This window comes from Cannabis sativa, chromosome 6 (assembly GCF_029168945.1).
Source record: "Cannabis sativa cultivar Pink pepper isolate KNU-18-1 chromosome 6, ASM2916894v1, whole genome shotgun sequence".
Classification (NCBI taxonomy): Eukaryota; Viridiplantae; Streptophyta; class Magnoliopsida; order Rosales; family Cannabaceae; genus Cannabis; species Cannabis sativa.
In genome coordinates, this window is record NC_083606.1 from 1,255,501 (window position 1) to 1,272,122 (window position 16,622).

Below are 16,622 nucleotides of genomic sequence, written 5' to 3' on the forward strand. Positions count from 1 at the left end.
ATAAATTTAAAAGTAAATTTTTTAGTGAATAGATAAAACTTTCAATAAAATTAAAAATGTATTATACATATTTTAATACAATATGAGGTTTGATGAACACTTAGAGAGTGCTACTCCAACACCATAAGATGGGATGGAGAATTTCTATGGAAATTCATTTGTATTAAAAGAAAAATAATACATAATATTACATATTTTTTATTATTCACAAACACTAATTATAATACAAGTTACAATTTCAAAAAGAAAAAACATTGAAAAAATTGACTCAAATATTAAACGGATCTCTATCAAAACAAAAAGTATCACTATCGCCCCTAACTTGTTCAACATTCGGAAACAAAAAATAATCAAGAAAACACTTGCACTCCTCACACAAAAAACATACACATGCATATTTGATTCATTGAGAAAATTTTGAACTAACATTCTAAAATAATAACAATAAAAACAGAGCAAAATATAAGTAACCCACCTTCTCATATAATGACTTAAAATCTTATAATTCCATAATAATTGTTGCTATTGAAGTATACAGGTGAGATATATCATCATAAAAAAAAAAGGAAAAACTGGTAAAAAAAAATCCCACCTATTCTATCATTCTCTTCATTTCAATATTTCCTATATTACCTCTTAATTCTAAAAGAAATTACTAAAAAGGTCTCTCTCTCTCTCTCACTACTCATCCAACATATAACCAAGAACAACTACCAAAAACAAAAGGGATGAGGAGAAACATAAAAACAAGTAAAAAAAAAAAGGAAAAAACTATTATCCCCCTTAATTCTTGATTAGTCAGTAATCAAATGACTCCCCCAATAGAAGATTTTCTCTTTTTGTGTTTTTTTTTTTTCTCTTTAAATCAAAATTCTAGGCCACATTTTATATTTACACTCAAGAACAGGCCATCGGCGCGCATCAAACTCGCAAAAAAAACTAATCTTGATCCACACTAGACATGTTTGTTCACTTGTTGTTGTAGGGGGGGGGCTTTGGAAAATGTTTTTATTCGGAGTTATCAGAAGGAAGCATTCCAATTCATTTGTTGTGGATGCTGAGGCTGCTGCTGCTGAGGGGGCTGTTGGTAAGTACCGTTCGGGGGTCCTGCATTTTCGATTGTAGCTCCAGTCACTGCTTGAGAATGCTGCAAAAGGGTTGAAGGAGCGGTCATAGCATGCCCGGGTGGAGGAAAGATTCCAGCATAGGCAGCATGAGCGGATTGCTGAGGTGCTGCGTATGCAATGTGTTGTGGGGAAATGTTGTACATTGAATTCATCTGTAAACCGGGCATTTCTTGTCCTGTGGGATGAATCCAATAACCTGATGCTTCACTCTGCAAAAGAGAAAAAAAAATATATAGCAAGCAGAAGTTTGAGCAAGATTTAGTGACATCAATTCGAGTTTTGTTTAACTTTCTCTAATTACTCGAAAAACTGTGTGACATTTTGTGGTGTGCTCGATTCGAGTACTATTCTCATTATCTTGTTAAAGAAAACAAAAACTAAGTTTATGAGCAAGAATTAGTGACATTTTGTAGTACTCGATTCGAGTTTTGCTTAACTTTCTCTAATTACTCGAAAAGCTCATAGTGTGACATTTTGTGGTGTGCTCGATTCGAGTACTATTCTCATTAATTTGTTAAAGATAACAAAAACTAAGTTTATGAGCAAGAATTAGTGACATTTTGTAGTACTCGATTTGAGTTTTGTTTAACTTTCTCTAATTACACGAAAAGCTCACAGTTTCACATTTTGTGGAGCTCGATTCGAGCTTTGTTTATGTTAAGGTTAGAGTTTGCTCGAGTACTATTCTTATTTTTTGTTAAAGAAATAACGAAAACTAACCGGCTGTCCAGTGGTGTAGATTTGATTTTCTTTCAGGTGAGAGGCCGCTGGATCTTCATTACCCATCAAGCTTGCAGATACAATCGGTTGAGCATAACCAACTGGAGCGGTAAGATATGAACTGGTCGGCTGCATCCCTAAATGAGTTGGGTTTCCACCGTTGTTCGGTGACTTGTACTGTGAAACAGCGTATTTGAGCCCAGCAGCTGTCAGCGGTGGTGGTGGTGGTAGAAATATGTTTCCGTTTGAAGATGGAAACCCATTCTGGCTCAAATACTGGTGGTGCATGTTTGGCACATAATATGGAGGAGGGATGCAATGGTAGGGATAGAAATTCGAAGGATATGCGTGCCTGAAAACTGGGAGTGGTTGTGGTGTCATGGCCATGGAGCTCGGTACTGGTGCAACCGAAGTTGCTGTAGATGAAGTCACAGAATTCCCATTCTACAATGCAATATAGAAAGAGCATTAGATCACCGAACCGATTAAGAGTATTAGCACAAAACGAAATCATTTCCTATTTTGTTGGATCAGTAAACTTACAGCAAAGTTAGGGGAGCGGTTTTCATGAGCTTGAACTTCATGTCCTTCCAAACGTACAAGATGATGACCACCGAGCATAGGAGGCATTAAACCGACACCATAGTTTGGCGCATTTATGACTACTGGGAACTGAGCTCCATTTAGAGGAAGCTGCGTGACTGTCTCCTGTTTTAACTGTTTACCCTTTAAATCTGTACCCTCAGATAAAGGTTGTAGCTTTTCAAGCACTTGAGGGAGAGACTCTGAATTTTCAAGATAATCGCTCGGGACACTAGAAGAACGTTCCTTATAAGTTTCATCAGTATCCTGAGAAGATTTGGTAAGGCCCATATTCTCAACACCTTCACTTACTGACTCAACTTTTGTATCGAAGCTTCCAAAAGTTAGCCCGTTCTTCAAAGCTTCCGGGACTTCAAAATTACTTGGAAAGGTAACATGTTGGAATTCAGTAACATTAGACTCGGATTGAGAACTACCTTCAACTACAGTACTTGAAGCTTCGGTTGTGATAACTGCTTAACAAATAGAAACAGAGTAAAAAGTTCATTGGCTTCCTAACATAGCAGTATCGAACAATTGATAATACAATTAAAACTTCAATATTTGCATTAGAGAAAATTAAGGAATCCATAGCACAATAACACAAGTTTTTGAGATTGTAGATCACACATTGTCAGGAACGCAACGCATTTAGAGCAAGCAAAATTACCTTCTTGGATTACCGAAAGAGGGGGTTCTGAAGGCTCAGTGACACACACTGTTTCGTTTTCACTTGGTTCACAACTCTTCTCGTTCAACTTAGAATCCGCAGCTCCCTGAACAACTTCCTCACTCACAGAGTCACTTAATTCAAGATTGTTATTGCCCAAAACAGTGTTGCTTACATTAATCTCCTCCTTTGGTTCAGCTGCCAACTGTTTTTCTACTATACTTACAACACAAGAATCCCCCGAGTCAGGAGCAGAAGGAGAATCTGAAGTTGTTGACTTTCCTTGCTCATCGACCAGTGAAGCAACGGTAGGAGGGGAAGAAGCAACAGCAGGTGGAGGAGCTGCTGGTTCCAATTTGTTTGCATCAGCCGAAGAAACCCCATTTGGCATATTTGCGGTGCCATTGGGCAAACCAGTCACTGCCCTGTAGAAAGAAAACAAAAAAAAAAAACGATATAAGCAACTAACAAAACACCTCTAAATCAGCAAATCCAACAGCAGGAAAAGGAATTTACTTTGTGACTCGAGAAGAGGCGTTATTTTTCATTCTCTGCGAGTATGGCCCCGTAGGAGACATAGGACCTCTATCGGTGAAATGAGTATTCCCATTTTCTCTTCGACCGCCATTCCTCCCTCCACCCACATCTGAAAACAATAAGATAACTCAATCTACTCGAAATGGGGAAGAAGATCCCACTTTGAAGTTAACTTAAAATTTCGATAAAGAAAATATTTACCTGATGAAAAATTAGAGCCATAGTTCCCCTGAACACTCCCCTTAACTCTCCTCTGCACACCTGTTGGTGATCTCTCTTCAGAGCCTCTAGTATTAAAGTTCTACAAATCATTACAACACCAAATTATTAATGAAAAAAGAAAACCAAATTACTTTCAACAAAATGAAATTCTTAATCATTAGTCCATTCTTACAACATCCTTTTTCCTCTCACGCCTGCTTTTAACCTCATGAAATGTATCTGTAAACCAAGCAATGCCCAGTTACTTCAAGATCAAGAAAAATATAATGGGTACAATCTTGAATTACATAAACAAATTCCTACAAAACTTCCAAGAAATTTGAATGAAATGACATATCAAAGAAAATAAATAAAAAAACAAAGCTTTTCCAAACCTTTAGAGAAGACAGAGTAAAAGAATTGAAAGCTTTTGAAAGAACAAAACTCAACATCAATGGATTCTTTTTGTCCCATAACAAAAAACCAAAAAAAAAAGTCTCAACCTTTTACATGATTTTGAAACAATTTTTCCCACCAACCAAGAATAAACCCTTCAAACAACAAAACCCATTAAAGCTTTTTTTTCAAAACAAACTCAAAAGCTCTTAACTTAGCTCATGATGTTAATCAAAACAAAAACCCAATTAACAAATAAGAAAAACCCAGAAACCCCATCAATCAAAAACCCCTAAAAAATCAAAGAAATGACTCATAATCCTTAAAAAAAAAACCCCAAATGAAAGATACATACATACATAAACACACATACACACATACACACATATATATACACATGTTGATTATACCTAAGTATAAGAGCCTTTGAGCAGTTTCGTTGGGATCCATAGAGCACTCTCTGAGGACAGCATAGATTTCATCATCGCTGTGCTGCTTCCCAGTGATCTCCCTTATGTCATTGATTGTTTTCTTCACATTGGTTGGGATTGAAACCCTAGAACCACCAACGCCGCTGCTACTGCTCATACTTGTGTTCTGTAAGAAGAAAATGAAGAAGAAAAGGAGAGAAGAGAGTATGTTTGTGTGTAAGAAGAGAGAGAAAGAAGAGAGAGAAGAGAGTTTAAGAGAAATGTAATAATTAAAAATCTGACCTTTATACTAAAATATATACAAACAACATATGTAAAGATTGAATATGAACACTGTTTTTTTGGTTATGGAAAAATTTTTAGGAACTAAAACTGTTGACCCTTTTGCTCTAAATTGGACAAAATTGTTGAATTTTATATATTTATTTTTTTCAATTTTATGTTGTGAATAAAGATTGGATTTTTATGTTGTTAAATAGAAAAGATTAGATTTTTATGTGAAATAATAAAAATATTTGCTAAAAATAGAAATAAATTTTTATTTCGAATGTTTTTTCTTATTTTTATTGAATTAAATTAACTTTGTTCTAACAATTCTTGTTATTGTATCAACATATTGACTTTGTGTGTAAGAAAATGTTAATGTCTAAAATTAACATTAAAAGGATGTAACAATGTTGTACACTTTGGTTTGGTGGCTTTTTTTAGGAACATTATTTTTGTAATTATTTTGTGTTACTATGTTAATACTTCAAGACTTCAAGTAAATGCAATATTTCAATTTTCAAAGCTATGTAGTACTAAGATATCAAGGAACAATTTTGAGTCATAGTTCATTTAGTAAACCATTTTTTTAGGTAGTTAAGTAATTGTGTGACAAAGTTTTTTACTTTTCTATTGAATAACTTTTTAATGACAATATTGGGTTGATTATTGCAAGTGTTGTCTTGTTCCCATTGTTGTAATACTTTTTTCTTTGTCCTTTTCAAGATGAGTTTTATGGGCAAAAATAGTCTTTGAAGAGTGGGTAGGGCACACCATTCATAACATGGTCTTTGCATAGTTGTTTTGGGCTAAATACTAAAAAAGATTTGGATTAGTGGGTCTAACCTAATTGACAAATTATTAATTTTTTAGGCTTATTTTGCAAATATTAGTTAATAAGAGGCCAAACTTAATTAGATATTTTAGAAAGAAAAAATCATTAAGGCATAAGGAAATATATAGTATGTATTTAATATGAGGATTCTCTTAGTATAAATCGGAAGAAATAATAGAAAACGGTCTTTTCTGAGGAAAGAAATCAAATGTCTTGCTGTTATTCTTTCATTTTAAAAACGCATATACCTAATTTAGCCTTCAAAATTAAATACAGTAATGAAACCGCCAGTCATATAAATTTGACTATTGCAATTTTAACGTGACTAGATAACAATTACAGTCAGCAATCTTATCTTTGAAAAGTAGCGATAAAATATCTTGTCGACATAAGTTGTATGAGTGTTTGGTTAACGGGATAAAATTATCGGACTAGACAAATTATTTAATCCAATGTTTGGAATATAGAAAGATTGGATATCTTTATCTCATTAATCATTCTTATGATTATTTTATTTTAAATAAACATATACATGAAAAAAAAAATATAATAATAATAATAATATTTTCATTAATGTTTTAAAATAGGATAAATTGCGGCATAAATACTTAATGTTTCAGATTTTATACACTTAAATACCTAATATTTATTTTTTGAGGCAAAAATACCTAATGTCACAATTTTCTTACACCGTTACTACCACTTCCGTTATTAACTCATAAATATGGACACGTAGAGGGCCAAAATGCATTACATTTATTTATTTTATTTTAAAATTTAATATTCTTAATATCAAAAACTAAATACTACTTGTTTTTTAAAAAAAAAAAATAAGAGAAATGCAATACTAAATTACCATAGCTGAGTGAACCAGTGTTGTATATGGAACATGATTATTGAATTGAAGTGCCAATATCATGTGAAAATTGTTATGAGAACAAGTTTTTTTTTTTTTTCTGAAACAAGTAGCATTTAGTTTTTGATATTAAAAATATTAAGTTTTAAAATAAAATAAAAATAAATGTAATGTATCTGAATTTTCCACGTGTCCATAAGTTAACGGAAGTGGTAATAACGGTGTAAGAGAAATGTAACATTAGGTATTTTTGCCTCCAAAAATAAACATTAGGTATTTAAATGTATAAAATCTTACACATTGAGTATTTATGCCGCAATTTACCCTTTAAAATATACTAAAAGCATACTTATTTCAAGCACTATTGTTTTATCAAAATCTCATTTGTTTTTGTTATTGAAATTTTATCTAATCTAAACATAGCTATTTTACTACTTTAATATTTTTATTATTACTTGCTTGATAAGAATAATTACTACCTTCTAGCTTATTTATTTATTTTTGTAAAATAATCTCCAAATAGAATAGCTCACTATCTAGCACTAGCTTCATGTTTTTACCCTAAATCCTAGTATTATAGATAGAAAGTAATGCCCCTATGTTTAAAGTTGTAATGTTGAACCATAATATTGCTTAATAAAGTCTTATCTTTTTATTAAAATATAGGTATGTTTGAAGTTGTAATGTTGAACTATAATATTGATTAAACAACCCATTAAAGATAACAATAAAGTAGTTATCTACAAAAGTGATTTTTAGTTTTGAATGTGCTATGAGACCTTTTTTTCATAATTTTTGAAGTCTATTTGAAATTATTATTTATTTATATTTCAATAATATATATTTTGTATACAATATGGAAGATGTACTCATTGTCTAGGATTTTTTAATTAATTATTTATTTTTGGTCGACAGAAAGTAAAGTAAATTTTATAACATTTTTCTCTAACTATATTATTAAGGTATTTAAACATGTTCGTGTCATATATGCATAATTGTATTTTTGCATGATGTTATTTTATAGTGAGATAATAGCGGTAAAATCACTTGAATTTTACAATATTTAACACTTAATCATAAAAATAAAAAATTTGACGGTGAAATCTATTGAACTTCTATTTTGCTCATTACACTTTCATTCAAAAATCTCAGTAAAGTGTCACAGTGAATTGCTCACATGTACACAAATATACACATGACACTTTTTTAGTGGTCCACGTAATTGTAATTATTCAAATATTATAAAAAAATAATTTTAAAATATAAAAAATAGATAAAAATTTAAAAACAATTATTTTCTTTTTCCTTTCTTAAAACCCTAGCTCATCTCATCCATCCTAGCCGCCTCCCCCTCTCTCTTTGTTCCTTTATCTCGGTGCAGGCGGAAGGCCAGCGGACGACCAGGTGCACGGTCGATGTAATGTTTTCGCTTCAAGCTTCTATTGGGCCTTCCCCCATGGACTCATGGCTCTTATACACGGGTACGCCACTCTAGCTGCTTCATGAACTGACAACTAGCCCTACAGACTAATACGAGTGTTTCCAACATACTTCATTCTCACTCTCACACTTCTTAAGAAAATTTCATAGGAGGTCATGTTGGATTAAAAATCCTTTGTGGGCACATATGTATAATGTATATGCTATTATAAAGTGTGATACAAAATTAAGTGACCAATTATGTTAAAGTGTGGTACCAGAGCCACCTTTGTTAAATTGATTGAAAATCTGATGATTTGGTTTATGAAATTTGGGGATTTTGAAAATTAGGTTTTTCTTTTTTTTTTTATCTTCGTATATTGTATTTTTGTTTCAATTCGGCGTTGAAATTTTGATTGAGTACATATATTATATGTTTCAATTTAATGTGTGGACGACTTTTATGTATATATAATGTAATTGTCGATTATTGTGTGGATTCATACATATATAATCATATATTTGTCTTATATACTGTACTATATATACGTATATATATCAATTTTTATTCGCAGCAGAGAGAGATATATTCGATTGTTTCAATGAGATGAATAATTGGTATATTGAATGTTTCAGTCGTGCACTAGTTGTACTTTATATATATAATCATATATATTGTTTTCTCGGTTGAATGTGATGATTGGTTATTTGCTTCAGTATTATGTGTCATATATATTATAGTATAGTTTGGTAAAAAAAAATATATATATATTTTGGTTTAAACAATTTATTTTAAATTTTGGTGTTGGTTTATGACTAATATTTGAGTAAATTAATTGAAACAATATGTCGCCAAAGTGACCTCTTTTGTGTAGATTAATTTATTTAAATATTAGGTTGGTTGTGTGTTTGTAATTGATGCTTATATTGACTAGCCCAAAGGTAAGTGAATATTTTGCTAGATTTCAAACATACCTGTGGCGATAAATGTGTGACAATTATAAGGTATTTTGTGTGAGCAATACGTTAGTCCAAAGATTAATCTATTGTTTGACACAGTTTTATTGTCAATATTTGATTGCTACACCAAGAGTACCGCTTACAGTTAATATTACTGTCCAAAGACTTGATATTAATGTGTGTTTGGTATCTTGAGATGGGATTAACCAAATTTTGAATTTATTGTTTAATTATGCATATTAATGTGAGCTTGTTTTATTTGTTCTATATTCAGCTAGTTCATCTTCTGCTGCTTCAATATCTGCTAACATTAATTCTATTCATATGCTTAATGGGACCAATTTCAAGGATTGGAAAAGGAACCTACTTATAGTTCTGGGATGTATGGATTTGGACCATGCACTAAGGAATGAACAACCTGCACCTCTCACTAAGGAAAGTTCCCATGATGATAAAAGGGAATTTGAGAGGTGGGATCGTTCAAATCGCATGAGTCTAATGATTATGAAACACAGCATTCCAGAAGCCTTTTGGGGCACCGAATCCGAAGGGGTTACTATGGCTAAGAATTTCCTTGAACAAATTGAGGAACGTTTTGCTAAAAACGATAAGGTTGAAATGACAACACTTCTTGGTTCTTTAATGAACATGAAGTATAAGGGTCAAGGAAATGTAAGGGAGTACATTATGGAAATGCATCATATTGTCTCAAGATTAAGGACACTTAAGATTGAGCTTTCAGATGATGTACTTGTACTCATGGTTTTGTTAACGCTTCCTCCACAGTTTAACCAATTTAAAATTAGTTACAACTGTCAAAAAGAGAAATGGACTCTCAACGAGCTTATTTCTCATTGTGTGCAAGAGGAAGAAAGGTTGAAAAAGGACAAAACCGAAAGTGCTCATTTGGCCACTACCCCTAAGGATAAGGGCAAGAAAAGGAAATTTGAGAATGAAGCTGCTAAGGGTCCAGTTCAAAAGAAACAACAACAAGATTCTAAGGGTTGTTTCTTTTGTGACCAACCTGGACATGTGAAGAAAGATTGTGCCAAATATCACGCATGGCGTGTAAAGAAAGGTAGTAATCTTGCTTTGGTCTGTTCTGAGGTTAATTTAGTTTCAGTACCTAGAAACACTTGGTGGATAGATTACGGTGCTACTACTCACATAAGTGTTTCTATGCGGGGTTGCTCGAGCTACCGAAAGCCAAGTGATGGTGAAAGATACATCTTTGTGGGCGATGGTCAATCGGTGGAAGTGGAAGCAATTGGGCATTTCGCATTGTTATTAGGAACTGGTTCTTATTTGGATTTGAAAGACACTTTTGTTGTGCCGTCTTTTAGGCGGAATTTAGTTTCTGTTTCTTTGTTGGACAAATTTGGATATTGTTGTTCATTTGGAAACAATCAGTTTACCTTGTCTTTAAATTCGAATATTATTGGAACTGGTTATTTGAATACTTATGACAATCTTTATTTGTTAGAAACAATTGCATCCTATAATGAAACCTTGCATGTGGAATCACGAGGTACTAAACGCAAATTAAATAAAGAAAATTCAGCGTCATTATGGCATAAACGCTTAGGTCATATCTCAAGAGGTAGAATTGAGCGTCTTGTGTCTGATGACATTTTAGAGTCTCTTGACTTCACAGATTTCAATGTCTGTGTAGATTGTATCAAGGGAAAACAGACCAAAACTAAGAGATTAGGTGCCAATAGAGCTTCAGAAGTCTTAGAATTGATTCACACAGATATTTGTGGGCCATTCCCTACGGCATCTTGGAATGGTCAACAATATTTTATATCATTCATAGACGATTACTCACGTTATGGGTACCTATATCTCATTCATGAAAAATCTCAGTCTGTGGACGTGTTCAAAGCTTACAAAGCTGAAGTTGAGAATCAACTCAACAAAAGGATTAAGAACGTCAAATCTGATCGTAGTGGTGAGTACTACGGTAGATATGATGGCTCAGGTGAACAACGTCCAGGACCATTTGCTAAATTCCTAGAGGAATGTGGTATTGTCCCACAAGACACCATGCCAGGATCACCTAGCATGAATGGTGTTGCCGAGAGACGAAATAGGACTCTTAAGGATATGGTAAGGAGCATGATCGCTCATTCTACCTTACCCGAGTCCCTACGGGGAGAAGCATTAAAGACAAGCAGCCTTACATTCGAATAGAGTACCAAGTAAAGCACTTGCAAAAACACCTTATGAGCTTTGGACGAGTCGAAAGCCTAGTCTAAAGCATTTCCACATTTGGGGATGTCCAACAGGCAAGGCCTTATAGGCCACATGAAAATAAATTGGACTCCAAAACAGCTTAGCCTACTTTATTGGTTATTCCGAGCGATCTAGGGGCTATAAGTTTTATGATCCCACCGTCGAAATATATTTGAGACGGAACTCGCAACATTTTTTGAGGATGTTGAATTTGGGGGGAGAAATAAGGTTAGAGACATTGTTTTTGAGGAGGAATTGAATTCAAACTCGGTTCCTACTATCATTTTAGACAATGTTCGTGCTTCCACACTCGTCATTGATCAAGAAATGAATCCGAACCTCAACAAGATAATGTTGAACAACTCCCAAATCAAAATGAGGCTATTGTTCCGGAAGAACAAATTCAACACCCTCAAGAACAAGAGCCATTAAGGAGGTCCACAAGAGAGAGAAGAAATGCTATTTCGTATGACTATTTTGTATTTCTTCAAGAACATGAGGATGAAATTGGAATGATGGAAGATGATCCAATCAACTTGCATCAGGCCATGAAAAGTTCTAACTCTCAAAAGTGGATTAATGCCATGGATGAAGAGAATAAGTCTATGCAAGACAATAAAGTTTGGGAAGTTGTCCCATTACCAGAAGGTGTAAAACCAATTGGTTGTAAGTGGATACTTAAAACCAAGAAGGATGAATATGGTAATGTGGTGAGATTTAAGGCACGTCTTGTAGCAAAAGGCTATACTCGAAACAAGGCATTGATTATACGAGACTTTCTCTCCGGTTTCATCGAAAGACTCTTTTAGGATAATATTGGCACTTGTTGCTCATTTTGACCTTGAGTTACATCGGTATGGATGTTAAAACGGCGTTTCTCAATGGCGACATTGATGAGACAATTTATATGGAGCAACCGTAAAACTTTGTGGTTGGTGACCCAAAGAATATGGTTTGCAAATTAAAGAAATCCATCTATGGACTCAAGCAAGCTTCTCGTCAGTGGTATCACAAGTTTCATCAAGTAATTATCTCATTTGGTTTTGAGATGAATATTATTGATGATTGTGTATATCACAAGTTCAGTGGGAGTAAATACATATTTCTGTTCTATATGTCGATGACATATTGCTTGCTACTAATGATATAGGCTTATTGCACGAAACCAAGAGATTTTTATCTAAGCAATTTGAGATGAAAGATCTTGGTGACGCCTCTTTTGTATTAGGAATTCAAATACGTCGAGATCGTTCTCGGGGTATTCTTGGATTATCACAAAAGGGCTATATCGATAAAGTACTCAAAAGGTTTGGCATGCAAGATTGTAGACCGTGTGATACCCCCGTTGCTAAAGGAGACAAATTCGGTCTTAGACAATGCCCTAAAAGCACCTTGAAATTCAGAAATGAAAAAGATTCCCTATGCATCGGTTGTAGGGAGTCTAATGTATCTTCGAGTATGTACGCGTCCGGATATTGCGTACATTGTTGGGATGTTAGGCGGATATTTAAGCAACCCCGGTATGGACCATTGGATAGCGCCAAGAGGGTTATGAGGTATCTTGAGAGAACAAAAGATTACATGCTCACATACAGAAATCGGATCATTTGGAGGTCGTAGGGTATTCGATTCGATTTCGCCGGATGCCAAGATAGCAAGGTCTACATCGTGCTACATTTTCTTGTTAGCCGGAGGAGCTATATCCCGGAAAAGTGTCAAACGGACACTTGTAGCTTCTTCCACTATGGCAACCGAATTCGTAGCGTGTTATGAGGCATCAAATCGGTGGAATATGGCTGAGAAACTTTGTCACTAGGCTGCGTATTTTGGAGAATGTTGAAAGACCACTTAAGATATTCTGTGACAATAAATCAGCAGTGTTGTATTCCAATAACAATAGGAGCTCATCCAAGTCAAAGCATATTGACATAAAGTTCCTAGTTGTGAAAGAAAGAGTGCAGAGTGGACAGATTTCCATAGAGCATATTGGGACAAACTCCATGATAGCGGATCCGCTCACAAAAGGATTACCACCCAAGGTCTTTCATGAGCACACTGCTCATATGGGTGTAGTATTACTTGAGGATATCATGATTTAGTGGGAGTTTGTATTCTCTTTGCTTTATGTTTGTTTAAGACATTTATGTATTTGGTTATTTTCTGATCAGAAATAAAGTTTTCAGTTTATTCACTCTGTTTTGTTATGTTTAAGTTTGACCTCACTTTGGTTTAAGGAGGACCAGTTGGAAATAGGCATGTTCGGTTCACATTGCATGTAATTTCCATGCTACACATCCATGATTGATCTATGTCATTTGGCTATATTTGTATATGTGACCATTGATGGGTTTAGTCATGATTGATATGACGAAAATCGCTTTGATCCTATATGGGTATAGTTGATGGACGAGATTGTTGTAAATACCTTTACATAATAGCAAATTTTGAGCTCATAAGGTTATACATTTATCAGGTAACATATGTTGCCCAAGTGGGAGATTGTTGGATTAAAAATCCTTTGTGGGCACATATGTATAATGTATATGCTATTATAAAGTGTGATACAAAATTAAGTGACCAATTATGTTATGGGTATCAAAAGGGTATTAAAGTGTCATGGAATTAGTGTGTAGATACCATAAGTTAATTTATAATTTGTTGAGGGGCCAAATTATAAATACCCAAGAGTTATTCTAAGATGACTCTATAAATAGGTAGTGGTCCCCAAGAAACACTAGGGTTCTGTATTCTCTCCTTCCCCATCAGAGAAAATACTTTAGAAAATTTAGAAAATAGTGTATTCTTGGAAGATCAAAACCTTCTCTGCAATCTCCAACAATGGCTTCAGGTTAGTGCTTCCGCTCATATTTTATAATCATCTTCTTCTTTAATTTAGCAAAGGCTTTATAGATTTATGATTTAGGGTTTTCTATATTAAAGCACTTTATGAATATGTTTAGATCTGTGATTTATATATTTCTTAAGTGTTTTATAAACCCTAACAGGTCACCCATCTTGAAATTATCCCAGGTTAAGCATGCTTTACCGTGGAGTTCTTTCGTAATAAGCCACTAGAAAATAAGATGCACCTTGTTGATATAGGTAGTATCAATCAATATATTTAATTCTCTTCAACTGTGTACTCACATACCTACACAGCCTCAAAATCATCACACTTGACATTTTCCAAGCAATGTGGAATTGCACAGCTTACTCAGTATTTTCATGTACGAATTACAGGACTACTGACTGTCACAGTCGAATCCAAGCCAAAGTGATGAGGATGTTTATCATGGTGGCTGGTTATGAAGATCAGGAAGGAAGAAAGATAAAAAAGAAAAGGAAATAGAAAAAAAAAATGTTTTATTTTCTTTTTAACATTTTTATTTAATTTTTTACTATTTATTTTTATTTTATTTATTTTTTCATATTTTAAAATTATTTTTATAATATCTTAATAATTAAAATTATATGGACCATTAAAAACGTACTATGTGTACACTTGTATACACGTAAGCAATCTACTTAACTGAGATTTTTAAACGAAAATCTAATAAGCAAAATAGGACTTGAGTTCAGTAAGTTTCACTGCAAATACCCTTTTTATAACTATGTTTAAACATAAATAGCATGATTTGTAAATATGAACACAATAATACAACTAATGGCGGAGCGAGGGCCAACATATGTAAAATTATAAAATATAATCGTGTTTGCATTGAACAAACAATTATTGACGAATTAATTAGGTATTATAATAATATATAGTTACCGTAAATGTGGAAGTATTAAGGAAACTCTCTATGAAACTCTCTATTATGTGCAACCATCCATAGATCACCAACATAATACATATTGTTTGTTGATTTATAGAGGGCACAAAAGGTTGGATTACATCACATGCAAGTGTGATGCACATATTTCCCATGGAAATATTTTTTCACTTGCTAGAACATCTTCGATAGAGGTTCCAGACGAAGAGAAAAGTATTTTGATAACCGAAGATGTAAGATATATGTCTTCGGTTATTATAAAAAGAACAAAACCCCATTACTTTAACAACTAATTTACATTTTTCATGAGCACGTTTTTTCCCTTTCAAATTGCTCATGGGTTTTTGCTCATATTTTTCATGAGCTATTTGAAAGGGAAAAGACTTAGTAGTAATATGTTGATGTATTTTTGCTTAATATTTTTAATAGTGCTCTCAATAAATTTTCTGTTACATCGTTTAAAATACATCACTATTGAGTTCAAATATTTCGGCCCATTTTTTCTTTTAAGTAAGGAAGGCTCAAGGCACAACAACGGAATAACCCAACCTAATTGCATAAGACACGAGGAGTTAATCATGCCGAAAGGAGGAAATCTATTTCTAATGATGTCATCAATCTTCAGAAAACAGAAAAAGTGTGATGTTTCCGTCATTTATCCACACACCCAAATTAGTTAGGGCGTAAGCAAAAAGTTTGGGGTCCATAATTCAAATTATTGTTGAGTCAACTACATTTAGCTAGCTCAATGATTTTCTCGCCTTTGGCAAAACTCTACTATAAAGAGTGCGAAACAATAAGAAAAAAGGGTTAGTTGCTTAAGGAGTTTACCGATCAATGGGTTATTCATTGAATCGACTGAACTTTCTCTCTTTCTCTCCCTGGATTCAAATTCTAGTTTTCCTGTGTTTTCTCTCTCTCTAAAATAGAATCTATACTGACTTAAGCATCAAAGAGTTTTTTTGCAAAATAAACCCCAAGGCTTCCGTCAATCCAAACAAAGATAACATTACACCATAGATTAATTTATTTTCACCTTCACCTTCCAAATTTAGTGTTAGCAGAATATTTAGAGGGAATCGAGGTGAACCAAACAATATTCACCTTCCAAATTTAGTAAGTATTCATTTGTAAATTTTTCACCTTCAACAATTGCTAAATTTATTGTAATTTTTTTTTACCTCAACTTTTAACATTACACCATAGATTAATTTATTTTTTTCTCTATATTATTTAAATATTATATTCTTAATATATTTATTTCAATTAAAATATTTAAGTTAAAAAGATTGATAAAATAATAAAATATTATTTTAAAGCATAAATAGTTATAGCTAAATATACCTAAGCTACTATAATAAAGGTAAACAAAGATAAAATAAAGGAGCTAATGTACTGAATTTTTAGTTACATTTAACATTTACATTAGCTAATAAGATTATGGGAGTGTTCTAAGAATGAATATTTATTTAATACTTAATGTTGGTTCAATTAATGATTACTTATTATGAATTTTTTTTGATGATTTTAATATTAATTTAGACTATAATGTGTTTAATAAGCTTGAAATATCTATCATATTTGTATTTTTTTTTTATTTGTGCGTGTTAACCAGA

General features: G+C 33.2%; 1 protein-coding gene across 1 annotated transcript; it reads right to left on the reverse strand.

Annotated features, from left to right (window-relative positions):
- Nucleotides 1–461: 461 nt before the first annotated feature.
- Nucleotides 462–4,959, reverse strand: LOC115705633 (GBF-interacting protein 1). The gene is made up of 8 exons (XM_061116807.1): nt 4,644–4,959; nt 4,031–4,077; nt 3,838–3,937; nt 3,616–3,745; nt 3,100–3,524; nt 2,391–2,902; nt 1,848–2,291; nt 462–1,336 (listed from the first exon to the last, which is right to left on the reverse strand). The coding sequence occupies exons 1-8, from the start codon at nt 4,819–4,821 to the stop codon at nt 1,022–1,024; spliced, it is 2,151 nt and encodes a 716-aa protein (XP_060972790.1). The 5' UTR covers nt 4,822–4,959; the 3' UTR covers nt 462–1,021.
- Nucleotides 4,960–16,622: the final 11,663 nt, after the last annotated feature.